This window comes from Chanos chanos, chromosome 6 (genome assembly GCF_902362185.1).
Source record: "Chanos chanos chromosome 6, fChaCha1.1, whole genome shotgun sequence".
NCBI lineage: Eukaryota > Metazoa > Chordata > Actinopteri > Gonorynchiformes > Chanidae > Chanos > Chanos chanos.
The window spans coordinates 13,535,133-13,552,705 of record NC_044500.1 but is presented as its reverse complement, the minus strand read 5'-3'; the positions used below and the strand labels follow the sequence as shown (position 1 = coordinate 13,552,705).

The window sequence follows — 17,573 nt, the reverse complement described above, 5'->3', positions numbered from 1 at the left end:
TTGAAGAGCTCTAATAGTCAAAAGGAAGGGAAATTATAAACACGTGCCACACATTCTCTGCAGTCAGCTGTTTGAGGTCTACACCAGCACACAGCCTGTCCATGTCTCTAAAAGTGATCATGGACCCGTGTTCCTGAAATCATGAAATTCCACTGAACGAATCAATCTGTCTTTTTCAAGGCTTGGAGGTAGAGCATCTACGTTACACATGATCTGTAACTGAAGTTTGACCAGATTAAGACTTTCTCAGTAGTGCTCTTAAGGGTAACTCCTCACAAGAACTTGAAGCTTCCCTTATGTGCAGGAGAAACCAGTATCTATCTGATGAAAGAAAACAAATAGTTAAATGAGAATGATTTGCAACAATATACAACCAAGTACATCTCAAAGAGATCTGATCAGTGTCCGAAAGCCTCTTTACACATTGTCAGAAACAGAGAAATGTCAACAGAGAAAGTACGTCTGTGATCTTTTGCTGACGTTTGAGCTGCATTTGTCTTGTTAAACCAATGATTAATGGTTAAATACTCTCAAGTAACTCCAGATCATCATGATTAGCCAGTAACTGATTAGACACACAGGCTTAGCTCCAGAAGTTAACTGAATGGTTTTTGCAGAGAATGCTGTGCCTTGAGGGGTATTTGTGGTCTAATCCTGGTCCAAAAAAAAAACAAAAAAACAAGCCAATTTCTGTCACAAACCAGATGGACCAGCATCCGTTTTATAGACTTATAATATTTTCTTTGAACCTAAACATGTGTGTTAAAATTGTCTACCCATCAGCAATGTGAGTGACGCCTCAAGACGATATGAGGTACATGATTGTTAAACAGTGACATACACTGCATCTAAAATGAAAAAAAAAAGAAGTTCCATCAAACAGTTTTGTCTGACCTTACTGTATTTTACATGATCTCTTTAACAGTCTTTACAAAAGCCAACATAAGATTCTTCTGAGTGTGTTTGCAAGAGTGTACATTTATGAGTAATGTCTGGCTTTGTTTTAAAAACAGGGCCCACGTGTTTGTTTTTTTTTAAATGGTTTGATTACTTTGCCTGCATGTTGTAATACTATGGTTTTTTTTAAAAAAAAATCTTTTAAGGACAAAAAAATATTAAAGAAAGCACACTTAATTCGCAATAATGTGTTTGTGACCTTCTACGGAGGAGTTGCGTCTGTGTGTATGTACGTACGCTTTTTAAAAAGTGTGGAACTGTGAAACTTGATGACAGAGTGCTGGTGGGAGGAGTCTATGATAGGGGGAGGGGCAGGGATCTGTAAGATTCTGAATTTTTTTCAGGACACCACAGTGATACTCATTTTTGTTGAACTGGACAAAATAAAAGCCAGCTTTGAGACTTTTTATTTTCACCGAAACCCTTTTGAAGGGAATTTTCCTTTTTTTTTCTTTTGTGACAAAAAAAAAAAAAAAAAAATAGTCCGCCTCTTTTGTAGAATGAGCTCTTTATTAACTGCAAGGATGCTTTGTGTTTTAGGACTCGTAACTGCAACGTGCTGAACAAAAAAAAAAAAAAAAAAAAGAAAAAGAAAAAGAAAAAAAAGTTATGCTAAAACCAGAAAAGTATTACTGGGACGCCAGCATGTGTGTTTGTGCGCTTGTGTTGAGGCGACTGTTTGGAACCCAAAGTCCAGTGCATCCGTGGCCTACCTGATCGGACTTCTGCCACTTCCTGTCTGGCCAGTCCTGGAGCTTTAAGCTGAGAGACACTTGCTGTAAATAGATAATCGCTTTGTTTCTATTTTTTATTTATTTTTTTTTCCAGACCTGAACGTTCATGTCATGGAGTCAAGTGAAAAGTTAATGTGCTTTATGTATCAAAATATGAAAGTCAAGCTATTTCTGCATAGTACCACGAATAAAACTGAATGTCGGATCACCTCAATTTTTTTTTTTTTTTTTTTTTGCAGTATTTTAAAATTTGGATGATTAAAGCTGAAGATGCAGTTTTTCAGTTTGTACACCTCGTATTGCAACATGACAGTAGAACAGTAATACAGAATGGTAATTCAATGCATTTTCATAGAATTAGAAAAACGTAATGTTTGGCAGAAATATGCTTTGTTTTCAGATTTTGATACACGTTATTTTTCTGAGTAAAGCCAGGTAAGGTTACTTTCACACACTCTTGCAGTGCATTTGATTATATATTTTCTGAGTATTTCTGAATATTTTGCACAGCCTCTGTGTGACTATGACAGTGAAGGCGTCATTACACTGATTTTAATCATAAGAAATGAACTAGGGGGCAACATTTTTCACATTTTGCATGTTTAGTCACGTAAGGCAACACAATGAGTACATAAGGGATATGTTGATCCATTTCATCTGGCTGCACCTATTTAGACCTCCTCATGTCCCTTTCAGAACACCTGAGTGTGTAGTGATGCATTAACAGAGTGGAATGGATCTGAATGGATTGGATTATCGCTTTAGCCATTAAGGAATGAATGATCTATTGAAAATCAAAGGCATTACTTGATCTAATATATGTGCGTACTTGAGTTTGTAGAGGGGAGATAAACCTTCCTATTCCTCCCTGGTAACTTTCAGTAAACATCATTTTCATCATGTGACTAATGTTGACCATTTTCTGAAAGGGGCCCTGTGATTGGTTAGCAGGAAATCAAAGGGTTAGCTCATTGGCCTTTTCTGTTTAGAGGTGGAGTTAATAAATGATGTGATTGTATTTTTACCTTGGGTGACGTAATGCGTGAGAGTGAGGTAATGTAGATAGAGACCGAGTTGGCGACTATCTTTATCTTTGACCAATAAATGCCAAGAGGCCACATTAAAAATCGAGATACACAATCGCTCTGTGTTGTTTTTGAGGCTGAACTAAGGGATAGATGTATGCTATGTTGGATCTGTGGGCTTTGAAAAAGGTATGTGAAGTCCAGGGCCACTAATTTGTTTTCTGGAGGTTCATCTATTTCCGATTTAATTGGGCCTTTGAGACCAGGACCTTTGACGTTTCTCAGCCTCTCTAATGTCCATCAGTCCAGCTCTCTGCTTTCTCCCAGAGTTCCCTTCACTCTGCCCTGGTTTCAGATTTGAGTTATGGGGTTGCAGGGACGCAGGCGTGGCCAGTCTGCGACAGAAGCAGGGTCTGTTCCTTTTGTATTTTGTTGTGCTGTGATCTTTGCTTGCACTTTGTCTTTCCAACTGAGGATGTTCCTCAGCAAGAGAGAGTGTGTGTGAGCTCCTTTTCTTTCTTGTATCTGTCTGTTTAAAAAAAAAAAAGTTGAAAAAAATTGCACTCAGGCTCAGAATTCTTTTTTTTTTTTTTCCTGCCTTATACTTGGAAACGCTCTGAAAATAAAATGAGTGCATTGATAGAGCGGGCGTGGAATGGCTGACATGAGCCATGCTCAGCTCTGGGGTTTTTTTTTTTTTCTTTTTCTTTTCTTTCTTTCTTGTTTTTTTTTTAAAGATGTCCTTGTTGTCTTATTTCAATCCATTTCGAAAAAAACAAGAAATAAAAGATGTACTCGAACTCCTGAGTTTATCATGCTGCGCTGTTTCGTGTGGACATGAAGAAGCACTACAACAACGTGATATTCAAGAGATCGGTTCCCTCTGGGCTAATTCAGTAAAGATCACAGAAATCACTAACCCAGTGGCAGCTTTAATCTTCGCACAGTTTAGGACCTGTTTGCAAATATATTCCCTATTTTGTCTTTCTTACTTTTATTTAATATATACATCATCTAACACAGCATTAACACAACATCTGAACACTCACAAGGAATATCAATAATAGGGTTATTGCGATAACGACACAATATGAATTATTCCACGTACTGATATATTATGGTATGCTGAGATCTCTGACACTGGCCCAGTGTTCAAATACACTGTACTCTCTTTAAATTCTCTCTTTTTGGTGGCATGTAGGAATCATTCAGTGATAAATAATATATAGATATTGAAGAGAAGACACATAAAAACTGTTTAGGGGAGAACTCGAGCCATGTTGTTTGAAGCGACTTGACATAAATATATTTAACAGTTTTCTGTTTGGGAACAAAATCTCTTTATTGTCTCTGCACAGCACTGATTTCCCCTGCTCTCAAAGCAGTGGAATGAGCAATTGTCTTGACTTAAAGCTAGGCTTAAGAAACCTAACCAAGCGTGGTCGGTGAGGCAAATGCAGTCTTTCTCTTAGTGCTTCTGTGTTTAGATTTTTTTTTTCCTTTACGCAGCATCCTTAGATCCAAATACCTTTATCCATAAAGTAAACCCCATATTCCATTCAAATACCCTGATAACCTTCACCCCTTCTCTCACTCTCTCATTCTCCAAAGATGCACTCAACCTCCCGCTGCCAAAAAAGATCATTACTCTGACCCTAATCTTAAGTTCTCTGCTTTGTAGATGTCTGTGAGAATGTGATACCTCTGTGTAGCGACACATTCGTAGGTGTGCTTTGGTTTTATATGGTGTTAGAATATAATGATGTGTGTGTGTGTGTGTTTTTTTGGTTTGTCTGTATGTGTGTGTATGTGTGTGTATGTATTGGGAGTGTGTGTGTGTGTGTGTTTGTGGAGGAGGGGGGGGGAGTGATTGGAGACTCCAAGCCAATTACCACATCTACCAGACAGACTCTGACTGCCTGAGTCTGCCAGCCAATCAGAAAGGGGTTGCGCAGAGCTGGGGCCTGAGGTGGTTGCCATGGTAACTTGAGGGGCTGCTCGCATGGCGGATGATGCCGCTGTGATGGATTACAGTAATGGGATGGGGTGTCGGAGGGGAGGGGAGAGGAGGGAAGGAGGGAGAGTCATGCATAAATATATTGGAAATGTATGAATAAATCTGAAATGCATTGACTTTAAAGGCGTAGCTGAGGAGGAGTGGAGAGGGTTTGAGCAGATTTGAACTTGGCTCTCTGCATGCCCTGTGTGTTAACCTGCTTATTTCATCTGAAGACTCCAGTTGCTTGGAATCCAAACAAATTTAGCATAAATAAATTGTTGCTGAAACTAGTCAATAGTTACTCACTTAGCTAATCTGTTTACTTAGGATGTTCATGACACCAGCATGACAATTTCAAGTGTAGGATCATTTCATTATAAAATGTGGCAACTACTGATACACCAACACGATAAATGATCCAGTTCAAAGTGGAGCTGGCATATCTAGAAATAGAACCACTTTAACACAGTCATAACAACCATAACAATCATGATCTGTGTCCTTTTAAGTGTTTCACTTTCAATACAGCTCCTGCCTGTTTTGAACAAGGTGAGTTGGCATCCTTGGATTACGTTTTGGACTGAGACAGTAGATCTACTGAGAGTTACACATTTGAAAATAAAACAAAAAAACAATTTGGAGATAATGGCCTTCTTCTGAGATATATTTGCTATCACAGCCTATTGAGACCTCTGTTTTAATTTCTGTCTGTTTTTGGAAAATGACAGGAGAGTGACAGTTCAGCAAAGCACTATAAACATCCAGGTTTTTTTTTTAGATAATTTTATGTTTGGGGGGAAAAATGCACTCATACGTCTTTAGCTACCATTAAAACTATGTATGAATAATTCGATTATTGTTTCGTTGTTGTATGTGTGTTTGAGGGAATTGCTCCCTACAGCCTGGAGAGATTTTTCAAAATCCAGAAAGTTGAATTTAAACTCTTGTCCTATTCCTCCACCTAGTGTCAGCAAGGCCTAGCCTTTGTGCTTTGTTTTGGACAAGTGACCAGCTCAAAGTAAAGCAAGGCTTAACCAGGAGCACATAGCATCCATGATAACCAAACATCAAATAAAAAAAAAGACATGATTTAACATCCTCGTTCATAAAACTGAAACTGGAGATGCACACACAAAAACTGTAAATATTTTCTCATAGAGAGAAAAAGAGTATTTTGGAAAGGCCAGCAAAATTTAAGCGAACTGGACATTACAACCTTAAGCTTATTGCCCTCTGGTGGTGTGTGTAGTGTTACATCAAAGGGAGGTAAATTCAGGTCAGGAGCCTTCAGTATTCTCATGTCTTCATAGCTGGATCATGGGAAACAAACATATGAGCCACTGTTTACACAATCCAACGTAGTGGAAAAAAACATCAACAGATCTGAAGAGACATTCATTAACCACACTACATATTCAACATCTTATTCCTGTTTTATCAGGATTTTAATCCTTGGTCGATCATTGGTAGCCTAGACCTGCTGTGAATTTTAGTTTGTTAGCAACTCCATAAACACGGAATATTCCTGTCTTACGTAACTTTTTTTTTTAAACAGCCTTTTAACGTAACTTTTTACATAACTTTTTTTTTTTTTAAACAGTCATTTCTTTTTAATCTTTCTTCTATTCTCACCTTTAAATAATCATTTTAAAATCAAAATGAGTTTATCTTGATTACTGCAACAAAAATAATGAAGCATGAGCAGCAGTTTATTCCTGCTTTTACATAAAATGAAAAGATGAAGAACATTTTTTTTTTGCAAAATAGTACTCAGATTTCAGCTCCTGTAGAGGTGCTTACCCATATAAATATCAGTGACTCCACAATCATTTAGGAAAGTATTTCACTGGTGATGATACAAAGATGATTAAAATTGGTGTTAATGCTCTGAATTTTGTTATGGATATTTTGGGGAGAGCAAAGGGCATTTTGCTCATGAAAGGTGTCATTTTGCAAATGGTGACTCAGTTCTTAGGAGTTAAGTCAATTGTTCACAGAAAGTGACAAAAGATTTTGAAGAATGCTTGTTGGCAATCAAGGCAAGTGGTAATTTAATGAACCCAATTATACGCCATTAACTGTGCACATATGGTGTTTTTTTTTTTTTTTTGCATAGACTGGTTCAACTTTGAATCATTAAAAAATATCATGATGTGATTTTCTTTTAAGGATCACTCTGGTGCAAACTACACAGACCCCACTTTGCAAGTCCAGTGGAGAATCACGTTTTTCGGTGAATCATTAGCCAACGCCTTTGATGTTAGACATGGACAGGCCGTGACCTGTGACGCCAACGTAACATGTTCAGTAATAACACAGTGGTTCAGAATGCCTGTGCTTACACACTGGCAGTTTGACAGAGGTTAATTTTAGCTCTACCTGGTGACCTTCACCTGTCACAGAAAGAGAGATAATGATGGAAGGTGCGTAATACAGATAAAGGCAGGAGAATATAAAGGTGGGTGTCCAAAAGCTGTTACCTAGCTGTCTCGCGGGTTATACCAAAAACACGGCAGACTGTTAGTGCAGCCATGCAGATCACCATTGCTCTCTGTGTCCTAATGGGCACATTCCTGTCTCTGACTGAGGGAGAAGTGGTGACTAATTTCCAAGACATTCCTAAATGTATGGAATATTTCTACAGAGGAAAAGTGCCGGAGTGGGGTGCTTCTACGCCTGGCGTTGCTCGTCTGTGTCAGCGCTTCGAGAACCAGTACTACTTCGCCACACTGTATGACACAAGACACCGCATTGCTGTCTACTCTGCTTATGTGTTTGAGCCCAGCAATGGAGGTGGCAGGGAGAAGCGCTGGTTTGTGGAGCCACAGGTGAGTTTGAAGTGGTCTTGTCCTTCAAAACAACATGTGTAAAACAAACATGTGCTTTTTCTCCTGAATTAGTAACCAATTTGTGTGACTAACTGACATAAATGGGATAAAAAATATATCTTTAAGTGACAATATGTTACTGTCATATGGGATGAGATGGATCTTTGTGTAGATCATGGCTGAAAAATATGGCACCATTCAGCAACACTCAAATTCTTATTCAACCAACACTTGCCCACGTGTACCTGTGTGTACATGTACATGCACACTCATTCACACATACATGTGTACACACACACACACCCCCAATGGATTTCTAAATACAGCATACTATTCCAGCTGGTGGATCCATCCTGGGGGTCTGAGATGAAAGATGGTTACTGGCTTGGTAGGGACAACCCTGATGTCTACTTGGGTGATAATCAAGCTCTGAATGAGGACTACACACACTCTGGTTTTGACCGTGGACACCTGAACCCCAATGGGCACCATCCAGGTACAACGACGACACAAAAAACTACCACTTGCCTCTCATTCCAAGAGGTCTTCCTAGGAGAAAAAAATTCTGTGTGATTTCTTATTTTTGCTAAACATTCCTTTAAATGGACAGGGAAAGATCATGATTTGCAGAACTAAACACCAGGTAGAGCTAAAATTAACCTCTGTCAAATTGCCAGTGTGTAAGCACAGGCATTCTGAACCACTGTGTTATTACTGAACATTATGTTACGTTGGTGTGACAGGTCATGGCCTGTCCATGTCTAACATCAACTAAGTTCACACACAGTAAAGTGTCACAGGAAACAGTATTGGAAATGTATCATTGTCTGTTTGTGAAAACGTTCCTCATTTTCCTATTAATTCCACGGTCAATTCTGCTTTAATGTAGTCCCCAGCCGCAATGCCACCTTCACCCTCACCAATGTGGTGCCCCAGAACCCCACGCTAAACCAGAATTCTTGGCGCATCCATGAGTCTGAGATGACAGACCTGTTCCTGTCCAAGTGTCATAAGGCCTACGTGCTGGTGGGCGCCATCCCGTCTGCAAACAACTGGATCATCAAGAATAACGTCAGGCGTGTCAATATCCCGGATTACATGTGGAACGCCTACTGCTGCACTGACCAGAATGGTCGTCCTATCCTCAGTGGTGCTGCCACCGCCCTGAACTCTGAGCTAAACGTAGTTGAGAAGCTCACCCTCGATGAGATGGTTGGGTTCTTGCAGCAATACTCCAACACACCAGTTGGAGAGCTGTTCTATAACCAGTGCAGGGCTTAAATGAAGCTCTACATCTTAGATCTGCACATTTTAGTGTGAGATCACAACACGTCACAGGCCAACTAATTTAAAAAGCTAATTGTCCTGAATAAATTAAAGCAATCTGAATTACGAGAGGAGTATTTTCTTATAGAAGAAAATATAAACCTTTTGAGGGCAATTATTTTACAATCTGCATTTACAGATCACTTCATCAGAAATGTCAGTTATGATTTTTCCCCCATTCAAGTACCATGATGACAGATTCTGATGTAAAAAAAAAAAAAAGATTCTGTCAAGAATAAGTACAAATGAACTACTACTAGTAACTACTCCAACAGGTTAATACTCCAAAGTGCCAAAAGCATCAGTGAAAGAAAATTATGTCTACTGTAAATGACCACAAAATAAAGTCTACATGACTGCTGAATGGCATTAAAAAAAGTTCAGAGCAAGTAATGCTAAGAAAAGGCTTTTCTGTTCTGGAAATCAAACAGGCTTTATTTTCACAACAACAAAAGCATAAACATAACTTACCCTTACCACAAGAAAATGTATTTCAGAAGACGTTTGAATTATGCGGATGAAAATGTGTTTTGTTGTGTGCTGAAAATGAGTCACTGGACCTTTTGTAAGAATTTGAAGAGCTATCCAAGTATTGCTCTGTTTCATGAAGTCAAAGATTCAAATTTGTTTACATCATTAACAGCATAGTTTTTGTTGACTCCGCATAATATTTAGTAAACACTTATAAATTCAAGGCACATATACAACAAGCCCCAGCACAAAAATATAATAAATATTAGGACAGTGCATTATACAAGTGGAAAAGAACCGCTTTGCCCACATTTTCCCCTAAAAAAGTCCCACCTGCAGAATAAATATTTTATTAAACATTAATAAGCAAATGTTAAGTGTTCCTTTTTTTCAGTGTGATGTAACTGGTACGAAAGTTTTATATTTCACTTAAAATATTGACCCCATAATGTGTATTAGCTAATAAATAAATTCAAATCAGTTTCACACCTAAGGATTTTGAGGACTAAAACATAGACTAAGTAAAATTACCAGCACCCTATACTTTAATTTTCAGTGCACCACCAAAAGCTTCAGATCCATATACCCATACCAACAGTGTTGTCATATGCTTAATCTCAGTTTCTGGCTGACCTTGAACTACCTTCTAAACTCAACCCAATATCACAGCAACTGAGCACATGGCCAGGACATCTCCTCTCTTAAGCGAACTGAGCCATAGGGTGGTCGCTCCATACAGCCAGACTGGAGAGTCTCTCCTCAGTGCTGGGCTCAATTGGCCAGCCCCAAGCTTTGAAGAAGGGAGCCAGATTCCTGTTGACCACTTTGGAAAAGGTTTCAGCATACACATTCATCTTGCCCTTATTATTCTTTGGCACATCCTTCATTTGGTGGTAGGCGGCAAATACTTTTTTGAAGGCGTCCCAGCCAAACTCATCTTGAAGCTTGGTAAAGGGAATATTTGAAGAGGTGTTGAGAGTAAAAATGATCAAGATTTAGTAAATGAGAGTGCTGTTCATAAATGAGTATCTTCTGAGCCAAGCCTCATGACAATGAAGATATTTGCTTTTAATAAATTATGTTTAAAAAAAAATTTCATGATTAAATACCTAAAAACTAAGTAACTTCTTACAAGTATTCTCTTATGAGCAAATACTAAACAAAACCACATATTAGGCTATTTCATTTTAAACAAACCTTCATTCTAAATAAACCAAACCTCTGTTACTTTTTGTTGTCAACTGTATAATATCAGTTTACACCTTAAGGTTAAGCCCACCTGCATGTAGGTCTCCAGCGCTGTCCAAACACTCCAGTTCTTCAGGTCCCGGCCAGACTTGACATAGTTCTTTGCACGAGTAAGCCTTCTGTCAGAAGACATATTCTGATGAGCCCGTTCCCGAATGACTCCCAGCACTGTCTCATGGATATAGACTGACCAGATGTTGCATGTGCACTCAGTGGTATGCGGGGGGAACTCCCAGACCCCACGTTGCTGATTATGGCCAAGCTCATGGATGGCCCCCCACAGGCCTGTTTTACGAGCTTTACCAGGATCCACCAGGGCTCTGGCAGATGAGGAATGCATCATAACTGGATAGCCAGCATGCATAAAACCTGTATGGCGAGGAAGAGGGGATGAAAAATAAAATAAAATGTCCATTGTCTAAGCAGTGAAGTTCAACACTCTTTGAATCTTTCTCTACTTTCTGACTTCAAAATTTGAACAAACAACTCAAATGACACACATCAGTAATGGGTAAGCACTGCACATCCCTGGTCAAGCCCCTGCACTAATATACTTTAGTGAGCTGATTAAGGGCTTGATTACATTGAATCAAGTGCATTGGTGTCAAGTAGGAGTGGTAATATGACGTCAAGTGGGTTTTTCATTTCTAAAGACCAGAAATAAACTCTGCTCTGTTTAGCATACCTGATCATATTAGAAACATATTCAAAACATTTATAAAATATCGTGTTAGCCATCATGAAAGAAGACTGACAAACTTCCTCTAATGGATTACCTTCAATATTTACCCAGACTTGTTTCAATGACAAAAAATTGCAGTACATACACAAAAAGAAGCATAGTCAATGATGTAAGATACTCAAAATGATATGGAGTCATCCTCATGGTGAAACCACTGGGATGCAAAACAGTACCTTCCCACCAACATGTGAGTCATGGATTGGCTACACTTTGACACATCTTGAACAACAGATACTGGCAATAAATGCAATAAATGAAAAGTCATAAAAGACTGTGTGTAACAGACCGTGAGAGATCTGAACATCAGCCACAAAGCGTTCTTTGCGGTGGAATTTTGCAGGCTTGGCAGCTAGGTCAGCAATTCCCCTCATAATGTCGTCCCACAACGCGGCCACTTCATCAGGACGGTCTAGATGCCGGATCACTTCTGACTCCATGGTGAGGATGATATTTTCAAACTCAAGCTCCGCCCAGGGTGCAGGTGCATTTCGGATATGGTCCACCCACTCTTCCACACTGGTTTCTCCTAAAGGCGAGAAATGCTCTTGGTCTTTAAATTGGCAAAGTTCCTAATGGGATGCAGACACCATTGCATTTTGATTGTGCCATTACACACAGTAAGTCTAGTTTTGTTATTGGACAACCTGCTGTCTTCATATAATGGGTACTCATACATTTATATTGTGATGCCCTGATGAACAACCTTACCAGACTTATAGTAGGGTGCTTGGACAGCAATCTGTACAATGACCTCCACATCTTCCACTTGACTTTTGGGTGGAGCTATGAGATAAATGAGGCCTCCCCAAAGGTTATGCACTTGTATCATCTCTGCATTCACAGGATATCGTTGATGTACCACTGCAGCCCTCTTCAGAACATCTGCTTTGCCGATGTTATCTGTCTGGCAACCAATCTGAATCTAAAGGGTATGTGAAATTCAGCAAAATTCACTTCTGATTATTCTATTTTTGTTAAATTTCAGCCCTTAGTCTAAAGCCTTTCTTAAAAGTGAGTAAGCATCCATAAGTGCAAAACAGAAAGGACAATGCAAGGTACCATCTGCAGTGATACTGCTTGAGCACCTAAAAATAGCAGTAACGCTTGCTCGAGAAGGCAAGATGTAGGCAGTTACAACATGCCACATCTTACACTGTATTAAAACCCCAATTAAAATTTTATCATGTTTATATTGATACACCACACTAGTGAAAAGCTTGAGGCTTACAACTTGTGTCCAGCTAAATCAAATCAAACCACTATTAACCTTCTTTTTTGGATTTTTTTACTGAAAACTTAGTGAAAACACATAAAGTAATCACCTTCCAGCCTTTCCCAATGATTTGTGGGGGGATTGCTATGTAAGTCTTCATTCCAGGGGAAAGATACAAACCAGTGCTTATCCATTCCTCACAACCTGGAACAAAGGATCACAATGTAGTTTCATTCTGGAACATCTGTTTTCACGAAGCAAACAACATTGAATATAAATTCCTTTGACAGAGAATCTTGCAATGCATCAACAACTCCTCAAAACAGCAACTGTTTCAAACCACTGCTTTTTTATTTTAACGTGCTGGGAAGTACTGAGCAGACTGCACTGGTCAATGAGTGGATCAGTTTGACCAGTGGCAATATGACCATTTTTTAAAAACTGTAAACATTCTAAATCACATATTTCAGTTAAGCAACTCATTGACTATATACTCATACTGAGTTTCTTCCTATCAGTCTTCTAGAAATAGACATGATCTACCTTCCGTTTTGGCACTGATGCGTATCCTTGCATTGGAGACAGTGGGCAGATTAGGTCTATCCTTAATGATGTAGGGCAGTAGAGCATCAGGGTCTGAGCAAACTTTGTACACTTCTGCCCCAACATTGAGGAGGAGGTGATCTTTAGGACTTTTGACTGGACACTTGTGACACACCTGTGGAACCCCTGCCTTTTTTACCATGTCGGTGAGGACTGTCAACACCGAGGCATAAGAGGCACATTCATGCGCTTGCATTTGTAGATACCTGGCACAGTCACTGCCAAGCCTCTTTAAAGAAGCCTGCTCATGCTCCTCCAGTTTCTTGCCTAAGGTCACATGTTCAGCAAAATGCTGCAGCATGCTGCGGAAATGGTAATCTTCAGCGCATTGCTTTGATTGTCGAGCCTTGTAAAGCCCTGCACTCAAAGTGTTGCCCAAGAGACACAGCCCCATCTTGTTAAGGATGTGATTTCCAGGGTAATCAGTCATAACATTACACCCTGTGTGGGTTTGAGCCCAATACCAAGCATGACCACCAATAAGGAGTCCACCGCCTTCAGCCACAAAGTCTTGGATTTCATCACATTGGGCGTCACTGTAGGAGGTACACACATAGACACTGAGTCCTTCCTTGAAGCCAGTCTGTTGACATTTCAGCCCAGACTTGTTCAGCTGTGTACATGCTCCTTTCAGTTTGGGCAGGACACCAACCAGCCCATTGCGCCCCTCATCCAACCAGTGAATGGCATTGACCATGAAAGTGGATAATGATTCGCGTCCCAAGTAACCCTCATGGGTAGCCACAATTACACGACCCTGCCCATAGTATGCTCCAGCAATAAAGGCTCTTCCATCTGGAGTAGTTCCAATGGGAAATGCTAATGGTCCGTGCACCAAGACCTCAGAGGGCGTAGCTCCACCCCGGATGTCAAACTCTGAAACTCCTCTCAGAAGAAATTCCAGGTCTTCTTTGAAATCTTTGCCTATCCTGGGGAAAGTGCAAATTACGAAATATTAGCTTTAAAGACTATCACAAGTATGTGGCAAAGGAAAGCACTGAGTTAGCTCAATACTTACGACACAGAGAGCCAGCTGACGGGAATCTGCATGGGTACAGGAAACGTACCAAGCTCCCCTTGGTGTTCCGAGAAGTAGATTCCTGCTACACTACACACTTTGTTCCCCGGAAAGCTGAGCAAAGCGTTCTCCTTTGGATTGGCCTCTGCCCAGCTCCAGGCCTGACCTGCGATGAGCAGACCTCCTCCAGCTTTGAGGAAGGCCACCAGATCCTTAGCACACATTTCTACATTATAGGCATCGCAGACATACACACCAAAGCCACTTCGAAAGTCTCCCAACTCTGCATTTATAGCAGAATAACACAAGTTGTCAGCAACTGCACTGCAGCTTTGATGAATGCCCACAGAAGGTGTAGGATCAGCACAGGGCATCAGCCAAGACAAGGCGTTCTCGACCAAACCAGGAAACGCTGTGAGATATTCCTCATGTCCCAACACCACCACCCTTCCCTGGCCGTAGCGAGATGCTGCCATTAAAACCTGACCTCTTGGATTCATGGCCAATGGAAAAGCATGGTCACCAATCAGCACCAGGTCACTAGGTGTCTGTCGCTTACGGAAATCAAGCTCCTGCAGTCCACGCATAAGAGCCGAGTAGTCTTGCTCACGTGCCATGTTGTTCTGGGTGGAGGCTTGCTGATGTTCTAAAGCAGCTCAGGCTTAGTTCGTCTGGTTGGAATTTAGGTATCTTCAGTTTCCAGTATTGAGCTATTGTTGGAGGGTTTACAAAGACAAAGACAAGACAAAATATAACCACTGCAATACATAATTCAAATGTGGTCATTAAGCCTAGTATCCCTAACAGGGTCCTCTAAATGGCAAAATATACAGAATCTAAAGAAACCAAAAAACATACTATAGCCTATAGCATACACAGAACATTAATCAATACTATTTGTCAGACAAATAGTATTGATTAATTATTCACGGTTATTCCTACTGCAATTAACAAGAGAAAAGAAAATTTGTTAAACTTTAAAATAAACATGTTAATCTTTAGAAACCATCTGGTAAGTAAATAAGTACCTGACCACAGGTCCAAATCTTATATGGTCCTAATGAGCTTGTCTGAATACACTACACTTTAACTGGTAAGAAAGATCAATCCAAAAATATTGGTTACAATGTAGAGTCACGCACTTACCTTAGGATGACATTCATATACACAAAAAAACAGAGGAACACATCTGATCATATCACTCTACATCTAAAAAACCAATCACTATGAGCGCACAGAAGTGCAAAATTGTATTACGTAGGCCAGGCTTTAGAGAGAGGTAGATGGGCGTGCCAAAAGAGCAGAGAATGAATGCCTTGTTTTTACCAGAGCCCTGTGACTGAAATACAGGAGTGCCTATTTGTAGAGCCAACTCCCTCTAAGGGAGAAATGGAAAATTTTTAAAATCCCCGAACAAACATTGGAAAATATAACTGTTGAACTAACCAGGCAATATCGAAGTATAATCATATATGTTTGTGTGGCAACAGCATTATCAGTTTGTTCATTACTGTCAGATATAGTTTTTGCTGTTTCATTCCATAGACTCCATGGATTCCCATTGTCATTAATGCACTGGCATATCGATGAGGGATATTTTGGAGCACAACTTTTCAGAAACATCGTAAATTTTGTGACTGATCTGCAGGGAACATACAGAGTGTCCCCAGGAATACCCAAATCTTAGTATTTTCACTCATATTATATAAAATGCCAGCAACACCAGCAGATGTATGCTTAGAGACCCAATGACATTTTATGAGAAAGGCATATCTATGTCTCTATTTAGGTGGTCAAAACTATTGGGAGAGTCGCTTATTTATGCTCTCTATATCAGACACAATTTAATATTAACTTGAAAGTAACAGATTTTTCACGAACTAATGACGTTTAACACAAAAACATAAAATAATTATGGACAACGACATGACACTCAAAGCCATTTAATAAATGCCTGCATGCTGGTCATTCTGCTTAAAATCCATCAGCAAACAGTGAACTCATCTGAGTGGTTTGTGAATACATACCATTATTGTTACACCTTTCCTAGAACCTGTTTTTCCAGTGACATATTTGTAAAACTTTTATCATGTGAGCTGTGATGTGGTGACGCTGTGGGAAATGACTAAATGATATTTACTCACTTATTAATACCAAAACAATGTCCAATGAATTTTATATATGACCACACTCTTCATGAGCTGATACCACTTTTTTTTGTAGGTGATGCCACTACTGAGGCCACTTTAACACTTCAGCTTCTTTGATCTTAGATTTTTCCATTGTTTTTCTATCAGGGTGATCTGGTTTATCAAGACAGACATTAGGTAAACTGACACTTGCTTGACACAGCTAGGTAAACTGACACTTGGTCACTCAATCTACTTAGACAGGCATTTGATTCTCAAGGACAGATTTAACATGTGAAACGCAGCTAAACTATGGAGAGAATTAGGGTGGTCTGTTACGGACACAAAGAGCTGTCAATTATTATGTAGTACCTTGAGGGATCCAAACCTGTTACAAATGTTAAAAACAGTTCGATCACTACTGCCTGGGCAAAGATGGGTGGGGGGTGAAAATGTGTAAATGCACCAGCTCAAACTAATATATGTGTGAGCACCATGGCTAGTTAATGAATCACCTTTTCAAAATCTTCAAAATCAGGATTTTCAAAAAATGCCTGATTTCCTACAGTTTGATTGAATAAAAGCTTTAGCTCTTAGGAAACCCTGAGATTAATCCCCAGCACTGTCTTTTTTTTTTTTTTTTTTTTACTCTAGGCCTGCATTGGAAGCATCAGAAGTCCTATCATGCTCTGTACCAGAAAACTATGATTCCATGTCAGCAAAGGTCCACACTTTTTGGCCTTGAAAAGTCATTTCATTGATGAGAAACCTCTGGTGCTGTGACTTAACTGGCTATTCTGGATGTGTAGATGACATGCCAGGCTGCCTAAGCACCAACAGACAAGAACAACATTCTATATGCAGTCCTGTGAAACTTGTCACAAAATGTAAGCAGGCTCAGACACTTGAAGACTTCCTATGGTCCTTCAGGACAATGCGCTGAGATCCCCGATACAGAAGTAAGCAGGGTTGTTTGGTGCCAGAGAAGAAGGCGCTGTGGCTTAGTTGGTTAAAGCGCCTGTCTAGTAAACAGGAGATCCTGGATTCAAATCCCAGCAGTGCCTCTTTACTATTACAAAATTCTCCACTTTCACATGACTAAAACATCGGCTTGCTCACATATGCACTGGTAGTGTGGTGAACTGTTAATAGTGCACTGGTCACCTACATAAGGTGTGCAAGCATATAAAAACATCCACTGGAGTTCGAGAGTTTATAGTTTAACCAAATACTATACAGTGCAGGCTTGATCATGTTTAATTCCTGTTAGCAAATTAAAA

At 39.7% G+C, this 17,573-nt stretch overlaps 2 protein-coding genes and 1 non-coding gene across 3 annotated transcripts; 2 read left to right on the top strand and 1 right to left on the bottom strand.

The window, feature by feature from the left end:
- The first annotated feature begins 7,246 nt into the window (after positions 1 to 7,246).
- On the top strand, positions 7,247 to 8,824 carry LOC115815076 (endonuclease domain-containing 1 protein). Its single transcript, XM_030778044.1, has 3 exons — positions 7,247 to 7,543; positions 7,883 to 8,039; positions 8,433 to 8,824. The coding sequence occupies exons 1-3, from the start codon at positions 7,247 to 7,249 to the stop codon at positions 8,822 to 8,824; spliced, it is 846 nt and encodes a 281-aa protein (XP_030633904.1).
- Positions 8,825 to 10,041: 1,217 nt separating this feature from the next.
- On the bottom strand, positions 10,042 to 14,781 carry LOC115814718 (TRPM8 channel-associated factor homolog). Its single transcript, XM_030777656.1, has 7 exons — positions 14,165 to 14,781; positions 13,087 to 14,075; positions 12,653 to 12,747; positions 12,039 to 12,252; positions 11,617 to 11,856; positions 10,620 to 10,957; positions 10,042 to 10,284 (listed from the first exon to the last, which is right to left on the bottom strand). Exons 1-7 carry the CDS (start codon positions 14,779 to 14,781, stop codon positions 10,042 to 10,044), a joined length of 2,736 nt encoding a protein of 911 aa, XP_030633516.1.
- A 2,502-nt stretch (positions 14,782 to 17,283) lies between these two features.
- On the top strand, positions 17,284 to 17,357 carry trnat-agu (transfer RNA threonine (anticodon AGU)). Its single transcript has one exon. It is a non-coding gene; the product is annotated as a tRNA-Thr (tRNA).
- The last annotated feature ends 216 nt before the right edge of the window (positions 17,358 to 17,573 follow it).

Bases quoted from the DNA above. Each gene is read 5' to 3' on its own strand.
- LOC115814718 (XM_030777656.1), bottom strand. From the start codon at position 14,781: ATGGCACGTGAGCAAGACTACTCGGCTCTTATGCGTGGACTGCAGGAG. The intron at 12,253-12,652 runs GTGATTACTTTA...CATACCCTTTAG, and splicing joins TCATTGGGAAAGGCTGGAAG to ATTCAGATTGGTTGCCAGAC. The intron at 10,285-10,619 runs GTGGGCTTAACC...CCCTTTACCAAG, and splicing joins CGCTGGAGACCTACATGCAG to CTTCAAGATGAGTTTGGCTG.
- LOC115815076 (XM_030778044.1), top strand. From the start codon at position 7,247: ATGCAGATCACCATTGCTCTCTGTGTCCTAATGGGCACATTCCTGTCT. The intron at 7,544-7,882 runs GTGAGTTTGAAG...ATACTATTCCAG, and splicing joins GCTGGTTTGTGGAGCCACAG to CTGGTGGATCCATCCTGGGG. The intron at 8,040-8,432 runs GTACAACGACGA...GCTTTAATGTAG, and splicing joins CCCCAATGGGCACCATCCAG to TCCCCAGCCGCAATGCCACC.